This window comes from Rana temporaria, chromosome 3, assembly GCF_905171775.1.
Source record: "Rana temporaria chromosome 3, aRanTem1.1, whole genome shotgun sequence".
Lineage (NCBI taxonomy): Eukaryota > Metazoa > Chordata > Amphibia > Anura > Ranidae > Rana > Rana temporaria.
The window spans coordinates 374,409,575-374,426,375 of record NC_053491.1 but is presented as its reverse complement, the minus strand read 5'-3'; the positions used below and the strand labels follow the sequence as shown (position 1 = coordinate 374,426,375).

The 16,801-nt window shown below is 46.5% G+C and overlaps 1 protein-coding gene and 1 pseudogene across 3 annotated transcripts in view; both read right to left on the bottom strand.

The window, feature by feature from the left end:
* The window catches only part of CAPRIN2 (caprin family member 2), a 60,747-nt gene extending 47,550 nt beyond the window's left edge, over nucleotides 1-13,197 (bottom strand). For 2 of the 3 annotated variants that reach the window (XM_040345553.1, XM_040345555.1), the window contains exons 1-3: nucleotides 13,116-13,197; nucleotides 2,266-2,477; nucleotides 40-102 (exon numbers count right to left, since the gene is read on the bottom strand). In XM_040345553.1, the coding sequence (XP_040201487.1) occupies nucleotides 40-102; nucleotides 2,266-2,463 (261 nt within the window). In that variant the 5' untranslated portion in view covers nucleotides 2,464-2,477; nucleotides 13,116-13,197. The remainder of the gene's footprint in view (nucleotides 1-39; nucleotides 103-2,265; nucleotides 2,478-13,115) is intronic. The other variant, XM_040345554.1, reaches the window with a different exon arrangement.
* LOC120932816 lies at nucleotides 5,783-8,056 on the bottom strand (annotated as a pseudogene).
* Nucleotides 13,198-16,801: the final 3,604 nt, after the last annotated feature.

Genomic DNA, 16,801 nt, shown 5'->3' with positions numbered 1-16,801 from the left:
CTGCTGTCACTTTTCTAGGTTTCTAAAATGAAAACCTACCAGCTGATCCTGATTCAGCTCCTCCCCATTTCTTAAACGATCTCTGTAATCTTCCAATTTAACCTTAAAAAAAACAAAAAATTGAAGTATCCACAAGCACATCTGCCAAATCTGTATTGTGTCTAGGTCATACAGTCAACAGTTTGAAGACAATGTTCCCCATTATCTGCTTCTCAAATAATTTGATCTTTCACATTAAAAAATACTTCTAATAAGGAAATCAGGAAGATGCTAAATAAAGCATTACACAACTTCCCATGCAATGCAGTTGTCCAACCATGCACAACTAGAATATCAGCTATTGAAGGTTTTGATTTTTAAAATTTAGAAGGGAAGCTACCTTTAGATTTCACCTTTATTTTATAGCAGTGGCGGCCCAGCCATAAGGGGTGCCACCCTCTCCCCCCTAATTGATGCATCTGGCCCAATCTACATGCAGAGCACTGCGTCCACCCAGTTGCGTGACAAGAGCAAATAACCGCCATTGTCTTTCAGATTCTCCTCCCAGCCAATCAGGAAGCAGGTCCTGAGACTATTGTCCATGGAGTCTTAAGACTCCCAGCCAATTGGGTCTCTGGACCCACTTCCTGTGGAGCCGGGAGGAGAATCAACGGCCCTTGCTCTACCCTAGATCCTCGTCATCTGTCTCCTAAGGTAAGGTCTCTGATTGCCACCTTCCTAAAGTATCCCAAGGGGAAGGGGGTTTGGGTGGCGTTGGTGCGAGTGAGGTGGGCAGGTTTGGTATGTAAATAAACAAAGGCCTGGGGAATGCCCAGGAAAAGCTAAGCCTACCCAAGCATGGGTATGTAAATAACTAAATGAACCCGGTCAGCAGCACCCCAGGTAGTTGAAGAATCACAACTATTAATACAAGTCTGCAAGTGTAGTTGCCATATTTACAGGTGCATATCAAAATTAGAATATCATTTTTTATTTAGACACGGGTTTTAAAAGGAAGTCTTAATTTTCACTGAATAAAACAGGATTGCTCAGAGCTGGATTAACTCTCTGTGGCAAGACTGGGGACAGATGATAGGAAATCTTATACTCTACATTGTGACATCAAAAAAATAAAACATTTTTGGGTTTACATCCACTTTAACCACTTAAGGACCGCCTCCTGCACATTTACGTCGGCAGAATGGCACGGCTGTGCACATGCACGTACAGGTACGTCCTGTGCTAGTAGCCAGCCGTGGGTCGCGGGTGTGCGCCTGGGACACAATCGCCGCTGGAGTCCTGCAATCGGTCCCCGGAGCTGAATAATGGGGAGAGCTGTGTGTAAACACTGCTTCACGGCGGCATCGATCGTGTGATCCTTTTATAGGGATACACAATCGATGACGTCACACATACAGCCACACCCCCCTACAGTTGTAAACACACATGAGGTCACACATAACCCCATCAGCGCCCCTTGTGGTTAACTCCCAAACTGCAATTGTCATTTTCACAGTAAACAATGCATTTTAAATGCATTTTTTTGCTGTGAAAATGACAATGGTCACAAAAATGTGTCAAAATTGTCCGAAGTGTCCGACAATGTCGCAGTCACGGAAAAAAATAAAATAAAAAAACCGCTGATCGCCGCCATTCGTAGTAAAATTTTTTTTTTTTTTTATAAAAATGCAAAAAAACCATCCCCTATTTTGTAAACGCTATAAATTTTGCGCCAACTAACCGATAAATGCTTATTGCGATTTTTTTTACCAAAAATAGGTAGAAGAATACGTATAGACCTAAACTGAGGAAAACATTTTTTTAATATATTTTTGGGGGATATTTATTATAGCAAAAAGTAAAAAATATTGATTTTTTTTCAAAATTGTCACTCTATTTTTGCTTATAGCGCAAAAAATAAAAACCGCAGAGATGATCAAATTTATCACTCGGATGGTCTTGGCCAGCTCCGGAACTGTGCATGCGCAGTTGCGAGCCAAGCGGCATAGACAGTTTACTAGCAATCTTTTCCTGTCACTGGAATGAGAAAAGTCTTTTTACTTGCTACCAGTAAAAATACAGACTGTGGCAACACTGACCTGTAGGTAAAAATCACCAAGCGGGCCATACAACCGCTTTAAAGGACCTATAAAAAGTCAACAGGCAATCTGGTGGCACTTTAGAACAGATCCTTGGGCACTGGTCTACCCTTGCTTTCCCCTAAGCTAGGCAGCTGTCATTTTATATAAAACCACCTCAGATACTGTAACATAAAGACACTAGTACCTTCTTTTTCTCAATGTTGCGGATTTTGTGCTTCAGGCTGACATAGCCGTTCTCTAGATAAGTCTCATAAACCTGCAGAGTTGTTGCAGTAGGCGACAGTGAGGACTGCAGGGAGCTGAGGCCATGCTCAGACTGACTCTTGATATCTCGCATCACCTGGCTGTCACCAGTGGGACTGGATTGTGAGAGCTGCACCATTGTAAAGGCCTACCCTACAGAAAAAGGAAAGCGTTAATGGCATAAATTGATAACATTTTTAATTTATCAAGATATAAAAAAATAAAAAGCACAGCACAATGTAGACAAAGGACACGCCCCTACCATGACTCCAGTAATTCAGACCGTGAGGAATAACGTACAGATATAATTGGTTTATCCCAAAATGTATCACTACTTAATTTTGTAGGAGTTTTTCAAAACAAATAGAAAAAAAATTAAACAGATATCCAGGCTTACCAGAGAGTGATTTTAAACGATAACCTTGTAAAACAATCTTATTTTTATTGAAGAAAATAAAGGCCAAACACTTGTATAGATGTAAAATTATAAATTATCCTTTTGCCCCTTTAGAAGTGAAAACTTACTCCCAGTTCTCAGCTTTACAAGAGCTGGGGGAAGGGGGGAGCAGCAACAATACACTGATCTTCCCAGTGAATGGCTGTGCAGGAGAGCAAAATGGCATCTCGTTCGCACCTCTCAGACTTTCATAGGCAGCTTTGTATTCCATCAATGACTACAAAGCTCCCTCTGATTGGCTGTCACAATATCCGGCTTGGCCAGAGGAAGCTGTATTCATTGATGGACTTGATAACTGCCCAAGAATGGTTGAGCATCTCACATTCAAAGCCCAGTGTTGTAGGAATTCAAAGCTGCCCATTAGTGATGGGCCTGATCTTCATAGAATGGGGTGCTGGCGGGTGAATGTCCCATAATGCACTGCAAAATCAGTGCATTGAAGGCTGCCGATTGACAAAAGCAAGCACCTGACCTATATGCTTTGGCCAATCATGGCTCGGGCCAAGTCGGAAAAAGTTATTTACTGGCAACGTTCTTTCCAGGAGTCCCAGGACAGCCACCTGAGATACCTTGGCTCCTCCCCTCTGTAGGAAACACCGCGCCAGCCTTCTTTAAATTTCCTCCTCCAGTCCGCTGGGGACACAAGAACATATGATATGTAGCGCCCCCTTACTTTCAGTATGGGCACTACGCTAAAGTTAGTGGGGAATGGGAGAGTTATTTGCTCCCATTCACAATTTGTTAAATTATGGGCTGCTGTCATTCCAGAACTGTCCTGTAGGTCAGTCTGCGCCCCAGGGGTGTTTCCAGGGGTTCTGGCAGAGCCACTTTTCCCCAGTAGCCAATTAGAGGAGTTTTTCCCTCGTGGGGCATGCTGGGGAGGGGTATATCTGTGGCAGACGCCATCTTTATTGGTTCTTCCCGCGGGTTCCAGGTGCGGCATCCACCTTTAGGGTGCGTGCATCCAACGGACCCTGGCGATGGCCTTCCAGGCCGGGGTCGCATGCTACGCAGAGCTTCAAATTGCTGAGAGGGGCCCCAGTAACTTACTGGGTCCTCTGCTTTACTGAGAAGATCCCAGACTGGGTGCCGCTTGATTGGGGGGGGGGGCGGGGTCGGCTTGAGGAGAACCCAGAGGCAGGTTGTCCCAACAGAGCTTGAACGAACCATCGGGGATCTGGTGACCGGAATGCCAACAGGTACTCTTGCTGTCATCCGGTGACCTACTTTCGATCTACTGGGAGGATTCGCTCAAGTCGTCCGTTTGGCTCATTCAAGTAATAGGCCTGTGGCAGAGGCCCTAGAGCCAGGTCTGTGGCAGAGGCCTGTTCCTCCCAGCAATCTAAAGTGACACTTCGGCTGCCAGGCTTGTGGCAGAAGTCTGTCCTGGGGCACTTAACCCACTCTGGCTAGAGTGGCGACGAACGGTGACTACTAATGTGCTGCTGAGAGCAGGATTGCCCTTTCTATATCCAGGCCTGATACCGCAAGTTCTCTATCGCTTCATCAACCTTTTCTTCCTACTGCATGTTGATGTTGGCTATGTTGGGCCTGAAATAAAGCAATTCTAAACCTTTGCTCGTGTACTGGACATTCGCTCACTACTTTATTCACCAGCTGCACCCCTAGACAACATTGAGGTTACTTAATATGCCGATCCCAACAACAAACCAGTAGCTCCTGCGGGGGTAGCGCTACACATAATCAAGCTATATGACATTTCCTGTACAGAAATCTCAAGTATTTTATACTTTTGGGTGGGTACCTGTGCTCTCCTGAAAGACTCCGGGAAAGAACGTTACCAGTAAGTAACTTCGTTTTTCCCCTAATGGTCTTTCAGGACAGCCACCTTACTTGACGTGATTGTAGGCGTATTAGTGCAATTGTGATAGAGAAAATTCAAGTTAGTCTTACCGGTAACTTGTTTTCCAGAAGTCTTTCAGGACAGCACCTTGAGATATGGTGACTCCTCCCACTCCATCAGGAAACACCTTCTTTCCAATCTTTAAAAGGGAGGTCCCTCCTTGTACCATCAGTTGTAATAGAGAAAAACCTCCGGCCCCGGCTGGAACACATAAACACATACGTTAGTCACAGCATAGTTCATTTAACACTCATAGGGCGGGTCGTTGCTGTCCTGAAAGACTTCTGGAAAACAAGTTACCGGTAAGACTAACTTGAATTTTCCCGAGGCGTCTTTCAGGACAGCACCTTGAGAGGATAACAGAGACTTACTACCTTAGGGCGGGACGACAGCTTGTAAGACCTTCCTGCCAAATGCCTGATCACTGGCCGAGGTGAGGTCCAATCTATAATGTCGCACAAACGTGTGAAAACTTGTCCACGTCGCTGCCCTGCAGATTTGCTCTGGCGTGGCACCAGCTCTTTCTGCCCATGAAGTTGCAAGAGCTCTGGTTGAATGGGCATTAACCCCCTCTGGTGGGGTCAGGTCTGCCTGTAAATAAGCCTCCCGGATAGCCAGCTTCAGCCACCTAGCTAGGGTCCCCTTAGATGCCTGTTGGCCCTTCTTGATACCCCCAAAGAGGACAAATAGAGCATCCGAGCGTCTGAACGGACCCGTTATCTCCAAATAACCTAATAAAGTCCTTCTGACATCCAACATGTGAAAAAATAATTCCTTCTCTCCCGAAGGACTAGAACAAAAGCTGGGAAGGACAATGTCCTGTAAACGATTTGCCTTAGAAGCTACCTTTGGCAAAAATTTAGGGTCAGTTTTAAGCACTACCCTATCCGTAAATAAACATAAATAAGGCTCCTTAATAGACAGGGCCTGTAATTCGCTGATCCTACGTGCCGAGGTAATAGCGATCAAAAACAGAGTTTTTAGGGTAACATTCCTAAGCGATGCTTCCCCTAAGGGTTCGAACGGCTTGTTTGCCAGGGATCTAAGTACCACTGAGAGCTCCCACTTCGGGAACCCCTGTAACCGAAGTGGTCTGGATCTCGTGAGAGACCTAAAAAACCTACCCACTAAGGGTTCTATGGCCACAGGCCTCTCCAAGAACACTGCGAGTGCGGATACCTGCACCTTTAGGGTACCGATAGCTAAGCCTTTATCTGCCCCTGCCTGTAAAAACTCCAAGATGGAACTTAAATCTCTAGGGTCCTGGCCCGCTGAGCTACACCATGTGGAAAATACCTTCCAAACCTTGGCATAGATAGCTCGGGTCACTTTTTTCCTACTGTTAAGTAAGGTGGAAACTAGACGGTCAGAAAACCCTTTATTTTTTAAGATTTCTCTCTCAGAAGCCACGCTGCCAGGGAAAGTCGTGCCACTTCCGGGTGAGAGACCGGGCCCTGTGCTAGAAGATCCCGCCTGAGGGGCAGGTGCCAACAAGGTTCGGCTGCCAACGTCAGGAGCGTCGCGAACCATGCTCTTCTGGGCCAAAACGGGGCGATGAGGATGACCGGGACCCTTTCCTTCTGGACCTTTCTCAGAACCAAGGGAATTAGCTGAAACGGGGGGAAGGCAAAGCAAAGGCGAAATTCCCAGGGATTCGCCAGAGCATCCACCCCTAGGGAGGCTCAGGGAAAAGAACTTTCCTACCTGGGAGTTCTCCTTCGAGGCGAACAAGTCCACCTCTGGTAGACCCCATCTGTCGGTGATCTGTAGGAAAACCTCTGGATTCAGGGACCACTCTGATTCCCGAATCTGGTGTCTGCTTAGAAAGTCCGCCACCCGGTTTAGTGATCCTTTCAGATGTAAAGCCGTCAGGGAAAGTAAATTGCTTTCTACCCAGAGCAGGATTTCTGTGGTAAGGGACTGAAGCATCCGGCTTCTCGTACCCCCCTGTCTGTTTAAGTAGGCTACCACCGTGGAGTTGTCTGTCAAAACCTGAACATGGTGACCCCGTAGGTGTGGAGCAAAGCCCACTAGGGCCAGGGCGACTGCTTTTAGTTCCCTCCAATTTGAGGAACGCAGGGATTCCTCCTTGAGCCAATTTCCCTGAGTGAACCTTCCGTCTAAGTGGGCTCCCCATCCCCAGGCGCTGGCATCCGTGGTAAGCCTCTTTTCCACTTGGAAGAACCATTCCAGACCTTCCACAAGCACTCTCTGATTTTTCCACCAGTATAGGGATCTCTTTACACTGGCTGGAATCTTCACCTGGGAGTCCAGGGAATTGGGCTTGTGATCCCATGCTTTCAACAAAAAAGCCTGCAGGGGTCTGAAATGCAATCTCGCCCACTGGACGGCTGGCATGGTGGAAGTCAAGACTCCCAGGGCTGCCATAACCTGCCTGACTGTTAGTGTCTGGTGGGCCTGCAACAACCGAACGGAATCTAAGACCTTGGTTGCCTTGTCCAAAGGGAGAAATATTCTCCGGCATAGTGAATTCACCTGGAATCCCAGAAAACGAATCTCCTGGGAGGGTACTAGGGCGGACTTCTGAAGATTTAAGATCCAGCCCAGGGATTCCAAGTGACTTCGTGCCCGAGACAGATCTGCCAACAACCTCTCTTTCGAGGGGGCAAAGAAGAGGAGGTCGTCCAGGTAGGGGATGACCTGAATCCCCTGAAGCCGCAAAGGTGCCAAGGCTTCTGCCAGCACCTTGGTGAAGATCCGGGGTGATGATGAGAGCCCGAAGGGGAGGGCCCTGTATTGGAAGTGCTGTACTGTGCCCTCCAACTCTACAGCTAGCCTGAGAAACTTCTGCGACTTTGGGGATATAGGAATGTGTAAATAAGCGTCCCTCAGGTCTATCGAAGCCATGAAGCAACCTGGCGTCAGAAGATTCCTGATGGAAAATATCGAATCCATCTTGAATCTTCTGTACTTCACACATCTGTTTAGAGGTTTTAAGTTCAGGATTAGCCTGAATTTTCCTGTGGGCTTTCTTATTAGGAAGACATGAGAGTAAAACCCCCTGCCCTGGTCTACTAGAGGGACCTGGATTAATACTCCCTGCTGTCGAAGCTCCGACAGGGAGGACTTTAAAGCCAATGCCTTCACTGGATCTCTTGGGGTCCGAGTTACCAAAAATCTTGTTGGTGGGGCCTCCGAGAACTCTATAGTGTAACCCTGGGCGATAGTGGTCAGAATGTACCGGTTGTCTGATACTGCCGACCACTGCGGAAGGAAATTCTCCAACCTTCCGCCTACCCGAAGGGCTGAGTCATTGCGGCTTGTTGGTTTGCGCAAGAGGATTGAAAAGGACTCCCTTACCTTTACCCTTCTGCGCTGACCAACCTCTCTTTCCCTGTGGCCCTTTACCCTTATTTTGCTGCTTATGGGCCCGAAAAAAACGCTTAGGGGGAGGATTTTTCGCTTTTACTGGGAAAGCCTTTTTCTTATCTGCCGTCCTGTCCAGAATACTATCTAGTTCAGGGCCGAACAGTAGGTCTCCCGAGAACGGGATTCCACATAATTTACTTTTGGACGCTGCGTCTCCTGGCCAGGTCTTGAGCCAAAGGGCCCTCCTGGCAGAGTTGGCTAAGGCTGCGGACCTGGCAGAAAATTTAATCGCCTCGGCCGAGGCATCTGCCATATAGGCAACTGCTGCAGCTATAGTGGAAAAAGAATCCAAAATATCCTGTTTCGGGGAATCAGCCTCAATATGTGCTTTAAGCTGATCCACCCAATATTCCAGGTTACGAGCCACGCAAGTGGTAGCCATGGCTGGTTTCAGATTGATCAAAATAGACTGCCAGGCTTTCTCAAGGAGAAGATCCATACGCTTATCCATAGGATCTTTGAGCAGACCCATGTCCTCAAAGGACAAGTCCGTGGAACGCGAGACCTGCGAAAAGGCTGCATCCAGCTTTGGAACCTTGTTCCAGATAGCTGATGGATCCTCTCCAAAAGGAAAGCGTCTCTTGTGGGACTTGGAAAAAAAGGGTTTTTTCTCCGGCTCCTGCCATTCCCGTAGAATAGTCTCGGAAATAACCGAATGTACCGGGAAGGTACGACCCTTGGGTTCGCAGAGACCAGCATACATTCGATCGTGCAAACTTAGGTCCTTCTCCTCACCCAGTCCTAAGGTAGCGTAAATGGCTATAAGGAGATTGTCCACCTCCTCTAAGGAAAGTTTAAACTTTGCGGGAGACCCCGTTTCCTCCTCAGTCTCCGATTCCCCACTAGAGGGGTCCTGAGGTTGCCCTAAAGATACCTCCTCGAAGACCGAGGGCCCAGAAGATAATACTCCTACCTCCTGGGAGGACTGAGAGGTGGACGGCTGAGTAGAGGGGGTAGAAGCTAGGGATCCCCTAACTGACTGGAATTGGGCCAGTAACTCGTTTTTAACGGAAGAGACTAACTCCTCTCTAATAGAAGCTGACTCTTCCTGCACTACTGCCGCAATGCATGCTTTGCACCAAGGTTTCTTCCAGTCCTCCCCCAATCTAGTCCTGCACGCAGGACACCTTCTCTTAGTATCCGTTTTGACCTAAGGAGACGGGCGAGAAGAAAAACACAATAAAAGGGGTCCGGAATGAGACCCGGTCTCAGACAAGAAAACGGAAACCCCCCCATTCACCAGGTGCGCCAGGAAGGAAAGTGACCACTGCCTGCGTCCTGACAGGCCCCCATGCCACTGGGGGGAAAAAAATAAGGAGACCGAGAGAGAGACATAAGACCCCCTCACCCCTAAGGAAGACAGACTCACGTTACTGCTTCCCGCCGAGGTCCTGCTGGTGCCAGTGCCTGCTCCACTCGCTGTGTCTTCTGTGTTGTCCATAGTAGAGACGACAGCGCTACTCATGTGGCATGTGTAACGCTTCCTGGATTCCTAAAACGCCGCTGCGCCGGACCAGGAAGCGGAAATAGGCCCCAGCGTCCGCCCTGCCCCTCCTCCCGGCACGCCGGAAGTGACGCGCGTCTCCGGAGCCTGGCTCCGCCAAAATGGCGGCGCCCCGCGCACACGCGGGGAATCGAATGCCTGGCCCCAGATTTGCTGGCTCCACTGAGCACGGAGAAGAGGAGCCTGAATACCCTCACCGCCGCGCGGGTGGCACAGGAGAGCGGACAGTCTCCGCAACGAATCGCAAAAGAAAAAAGAAAGGTAGGAGTACAAAAAAAGAGTCCGACTTTCAGGAGCTCCCTGAGATATCAGACTCCCTCCTAAAAAGATGCCCCCTCCGGAGGAGGAAACACAAAAACTGATGGTACAAGGAGGGACCTCCCTTTTAAAGATTGGAAAGAAGGTGTTTCCTGATGGAGTGGGAGGAGTCACCATATCTCAAGGTGCTGTCCTGAAAGACGCCTCGGGAAAATTGAGTACTGTAGATACTTTTTTTATTTGCACCAACATACAATTTTTCAGGACAAGCTTTCGAGGTGTTACCCCTTCAAGGTCCAAGCAGTACTGATTCACAATTTTTTTGGCAGAAAGTTAAAACAAAAGAAAAAAAAAAAGAAAAAAAAAAAAATCTCAGGAGGGAAAGGGAAAAAAAAAAAAAAAAGAACACATACAAATCAATGGTAATAAAGATAACATCAGAGTTGTTGTACACAACATTACTTGAGGTACAGTTGTATGATCCCATGATATTGAAGGTCCCATTTGTGTGCGTGACAAAAAAAAAAAAAATATATAATCAAAGATTTACAACCCATTATTACAGAGGATGAAACTCTGAAAGCAATATTCCAACAACCCCCATTATTGGCTTTCAGACAACCACCCAACCTCAGACACAAACTAATCAGCAGGAAACTTCACTCTGATTATGAAGTCACTAATAATGGAAGCAAACCCTGCAATAAAAAACGCTGCAAATTATGCAACCAGATCAATCTATCCAAAGGTGTCACACACACAAATGGGACCTTCAATATCATGGGATCATACAACTGTACCTAAAGTAATGTGTACCTTATCCAATGCAAAAGGTGTGGCAAAGGATCTTATGTTGGTGAAACAGGACAGAAGTTGCAAGCGAGGATGAATTTGCACAGACATACCATCAAGGAACATAAGGAAGACAGTTTATGCACACCTGTGGGACATTTCTCACAACCTGACCACACTACTCCACATGTGCTACTTTTCCAAAGGGACAGAGTTCCTAGACTGTAATGGGCTGCCAATCTAACAAAAAGACTGTTGGTTCCTAAGGAGTGAACCCAGCAGAGGTGTGCAAAGGAGCAATATTTGTGCAGAAGGAAGAAGTGGAAGACGCAAGTAGGGAGGAAGTTGCTTACCAGTCCAATGTGGTAACTTATTTTTTTTTTTTAAGGCAGTTTTCCAGCAGAAACGCTCCCAAGAAGCTACTAGAAGCTGGAAAGCTTTTTTTTGAGCTTATGAAAAACGCTAATGTGCATGGAGCCTTAGCAGTTGAATTGTCCACATCTAGCAAAAAGCTGCTTTTAGCAAACAAACCCTTTGAAATAGGCACAGGCTTACCATGAAGTGCAATCAGTGGGCACACCAAAGCTTTGCAAGCCAACAGTACCCCAACTGTTTCACGTTGCTCTAGAACCACCACCAGATTTTCCATACCTCCCAACATTTTGAGATATTAATGAGCGACACCTACCCCCCCCCCCAAAACACCCCCTTAACCACTTCCATACCAGGCACTTACGCACCTTCCTGCCCAAGCCAATTTTCAGCTTTCAGCACTGTCGCAATTTGAATGACAATTGCGCGGTCATACAACACTGTACCCAAATTAAATTTTTATCATTTTGTTCCCACAAATAGAGATTTCTTTTGGTGGTATTTGATCACCTCTGCGATTTTTATTTTTTGCGTAACTTCTTAAAAAAACACCGTCATTTTTGAAAAAAAATAAGTTTTTATTTTTTTCTGTAAATTATTTTGGTAAACAAGTAAGTTTTCTTCTTCAATTATGGGCACCGATGAAGCGGCACCGATGGGCACCGATGAAGCGGCACCGATGGGCACCGATGAAGCGGCACCGATGGGCACCGATGAAGCGGCACCGATGGGCACCCATAGGCGGCACCGATGGGCACCCATAGGCGGCACTGATGGGCACCCATAGGCGGCACCGACGGGCACCCATAGGCGGCACCGACGGGCACTCATAGGCGGCACCGACGGGCACTCATAGGCGGCACCGACGGGCACTCATAGGCGGCACCGACGGGCACTGGGCATCATTTCAGCCAGTGCCCATTTTGCCAGTCAGTGCCCATTTGTGGGCACTGATTGGCATCGATTGTGTTAATTTTCATTGGTGTTTTCTGCTCTATTGAGCACCGGGGGGCACTCCCTGGTGGTCCAGTGTTAGCATCCGAGGGGGGGCTGCGCTGATAAACAATCAGCACGAACCCCCCGTCAGGAGAGCCGCCGATCGGCTCTCCTCTACTCGCATCTGTCAGACGCGAGTGAGAAAGAGCCAATCAACGGCTCTTCCTGTTTACATCGTGATCAGCCGTGGTTGGACACGGCTGATCACGTGGTAAAGAGCCTCCGCCGCATTACCGATCGCCGCGATGCGCGCCCCCACGGGCGCACCGGCATGAAATCCTGCAGGATGTCAATAGATGTCCAGTCAGGATTCCACAACCACTTCCCAGACGTCAATTGACTATTGGCGGGAAGTGGTTAAAGGGGAATAAAAAGAAACAAGACTTTTATTTACTAAATCACTATTCCTTTATAGTGTCTTTTAAAATGTACAAATTCAGCAATTAAGAATTTAGATGAAATGTTTAGCACTGGGAAACACTTTTTGAAAGAAAAAGTGCATTTTATATACAAATCTAGATCAGACCAAAATAAGGGACAAATGAGGGGGGAAGAGTGACATTGCTCCAAATCAGGGACAGTTGGGAGCTATGCATTTTCTCTAGAACCTCTGTAATAGTTAACTCTTGCCAGCCAGCTTGGTGTGTGCTCACTGTTACATACAAATGACTGGAACACCCCTTTAAAGTAGAACTATAGGCAGTTTTTTTTTCCTCCTCTCCATTTTGGATAAAGCAAGGGAGGGTTACAACTCATCGGATTATTTTTTTTGGCTATCTGTCTCACAGGCCACCACTAGTGTCCCCATTGGAAGATTTCCTCTCACTTTTTTGGGGGGGAAAAACCCAAAATGTGGCAAGACTTTCAATGATAATAGTAAAAAGGTCAACTAGAGGATGAATCTCCCATATGGAGGCACAGACAGGAATAAAAGCTGACAAGTGTCCCAATCCCACTCTGTCAAAAAAAAATTGCCTTTAGTTATATTTTAAAGGACTGGGCATGCATAAGATTTAGTACAAAGAACTGACTTGCAATTTGCCATTTAATCCAGCTCAAACAGCAACCCATTAATTAGGTGGTAAATAAACCCTAAGCATATTCACACCAGATTTCCTAGTATCACCTCAACACAGCAAAATAAATGACATTACTGACCGTAAACCTCCACTAGGCACCGATCCCAACTCGTCCTAAAACCCACTAAGGTGTGGTGATTGCTACTCAGGCCTTTAAATTGGCTTCTCATAATCTAGCCACACCTGCACACATTCTACCAATCACCTGCCAATCAGACATGGAGACTCCTGGCAGTGTCACAGCAAAGCTTTCAGGACCCCTTTAGGCCCAAATCACACCTATGCATTTTTAGTGCATTTTCAGTTTTGCAGAAACACACTACAGTCCATTTAACATGGTTTCCTATGGATGTAGTTCGCATCTGTGCATTTTATGGAAAAGGCCAGGGACTTTTGGTTCCATAGTCTTTAATGGATCAAAAGCATGTATTTAAAAAAAATGCAAAATACACCTGCAATATGCAAACTGCAACCTGCATAGGTGTGAATCTCAATCTGGCCTTATAGCTAGATTCAGGTAGAGTTAGGTCGGCGTATCAGTAGATACGCCGACCTAACTCAGAATCTGCGCCGACCTATGTTTCAGGCCAGGTTCACACCTATGCAAATTGAGTGCGGCTTAATCCGCATCCAATTTGCAGGACATTTCAAAATACATTGTTTTCAATGAGGCTGGTTCACATATGTGCGATGCATTCGCACTGCGCATTGCCTCCAAACCGTGTGCGGTTTTTATGTCTTGCGGTGCGGCTCAGGTGCGAATTCAGTCCCATTATCTTCTATGGGTACGCAGCTGAATTTGCAGATGTGTTCATTTCTCTTCAGTGTTTGTCTCATTCAACTCAATACACTTCCCCCCTCCCCTCTCCCAGGTCTCCAAATTCGCACCTGATCCGCCGCTAAAACGCAGTTGATCTGCAGAACACCTTATAGAGAAATTCGCAAAGACAACGGAGCTCCAAAACGCAACGCACTGGTGTGATTCAGGCCTCAGTGTATTCTCAAACAGAGATACGCTTAAACATATCTAAGATACGACGGCTTGCGCCGTCCTATCTTAGGTTGCAATATTTAGGCTGGCCGCTAGATGGCGCTTCCATTGCGGTTGGTGTAGAATATGTAAATCAGTAGATACGCCTATTCACGAACGTACGCCCGGCCGCCGTAGTACATTTACGCTTTTTTCCTTAACGCTTTATGAGGCCTAAAGTTATTCCAACAAATAGTTGGAATAGTAATGTTAAAGTATGGCCGCCGTTCCCGCTTCTAAATTCGAAAATTTTACGTCGTTTGCGTAAGTCATCCGTGAATAGGGATTTACGTCTTTTACGTCCACGTTGAAATCAATAGGCCCGTGCGGCGGACTTAGCCGCAATGCACACTGGGAAATGTAGGCGCACGGCGCATGCGCAGTTAAAAAAAAACGTCAATCACGTCGGGTCAAGCCTCATTACCATAAAACACGCCCCCTCAGACAAATTTGAATTAGGCGCCCTTACGCCCGCCCGCTTTAGGCTACGCCGCCGTAACTTAGCAGGCAAGAACATTGTGAATAATGTACTTGCCTCGCTAACTTACGGCGGCGTAGCTTAAATGCCATAAGCTACGCCGCCTAAGGCCCCTTTCAGACTGGGGCGGGAGCTGCGGTGGCGGTATAACGCCGCTAAAAATAGCGGCGCTATACCGCCGGAATTGTCGCGGGTATCAGCCGCTAGCGGTGCGGTATTAACCCCCGCTAGCGGCCGATAAAGGGTTAATACCGCCCGCAATGCGCCTCTATAGAGGCGCATTGCGGGCGGTATTGCCGCGGTTTCCCATTGTTTTCAATGGGAAGGAGCGGTGAAGGAGCGGTATACACGCCGCCCGCTCCTCTCACCGCTCCAAAGATGCTGCTGACAGGAGATTTTTTTGTCTCCCGCCAGCGCATCACCTCAGTGTGAAAGCCCTCGCCCTTGAGTCTGCAGTGAAGGAGTTTTTCAGGCGGGGTAGCAGCGCTATTTTTAGCGCTGTACCGCCTGAAAAACTCCTCAATGTGAAAGGGGCCTTAAAGTTGCGGCCATCTCTCTGAATCTACCTATTAGGCTCGATTCACACCTATGCATGTTGCTTTGGAGCGTTTTTGCAGTGCTTTTTACGGTGCTTGCTGCGTTTTTTTGACACATGTTAATACCGCTATTTGCATTTTGCGTTTTTTTATATTTTATTAATTTTTTGTTTTTTTAGCCGGCAATTTTCATTTTTTTGCATTTCCTTTAACAACCAGCTACAAACAGGTTTAAAAAAACGCAAATCGCGGCAACATCACGGTAAAAACGCGGTACTTGTGTTTTGGATGTGGGTCCATTGAATTCTATTACAGGCAAAACACTGCTTTTTGCAGGAAAAAAAGTCCCCGAGCCTTTCCAAAAACGCAGAGGCACAAAATAACATTGATGTGAACATGTTACATAGGAAGCCATGTTAAAACATTTCCCTGTATTTCTGCAAAATGCATCAAAAAACGCATTCGTGTGAATGGAGCCTAAGGCTAGATTCACACCTTTGCATTTTTTTGCATTTTGCAGATTTTCACTACAGAACGCGTTCCATAGGAAACCATGTTAAGTGGACTGTAGTGCAAATCTGCAAAAAGCACTAAAATTGCATAGGAGTGAATCCAGCCTGGGTTCACACATGTGCTATCTCAGACATCGCATTTGATTTACACCCGCACCGCAGGTGCCGATCCCATGCAATGTCTAGGCAGTGCGAGTTCAGCCATAAAGTTGTATGGCTGAACTCGCATTGGATTTGCACGTAAATAATGTTCTCACCCTTGCGATCTGATTCATGTGCAAACCAATTTGGGGGTGTTGTTAACAATGTATTGACACCTGCAACGGTTCGCAGAGGGCGGGCAGTGTGGACAGCCGCACTCTGAACAAATTGTAGCCTTTTTTAAAAGAAGGACAGCACTACAAGTCACAGCAAAATGAAATAAAAACCCGACTGCTGACGCGTTTCGCATTGAAACTAGTGCTAAGTCATAGCTGATGACTAAGCACTAGTTTCAGTGCGAAACGCGTCAGAGGTCGGGTTTTTATTTGGTTTTGCTGTGACTTGTAGTGCTGTCCTTCTTTTAATAAAGGCTAAAATTTGTTCAGAGTGCGGCTGTCCACACTGCCCGCCCTCTGCGAACCGTTGCGGGGGTGTCAATACATTGTTAACGACACGGTGCGGCTGTCCAGAGACAATTTTGGTTCCTGCTTTGCACTTGAAAGTGCACTAAAGTGCACTTGGAAGTGCAGTCGCTGTAGATCCGAGGGGGACATGCAAGGAAAATAAAAAACAGCATTTTAGCTTGCACATGATTAGATGATAAAATCAGCAGAGCTTCCCCTCATTTTATATCTTCCCCTCATTTCATATCTACCCCTCAGATTTACAGCGACTGCACTTCCAAGTGCACTTTCAGTGCAATTTCTATATTTTTGACTTTTTGCTATAATAAATATCCCCCAAAAATATATAAAAAACATTTTTTTTCACAGTTTAGTCCAAAACATATTCTTCTACATATTTTCGGTAAAAAAAACGCAATAAGCGTTTATTAATTGGTTTGCGCAAAAGTTATAGCTTCTACAAATTAGGGGACTGTTTTATGGCATTTTTATTAATATTTTTTTTATTAGTTATGGCGGCGATCAGCGATTTTTATTGTGACTGCAACATTATGGCGGACACATCGGACACTTTTATCACCATTTTGGGACCATTGTAATTTTT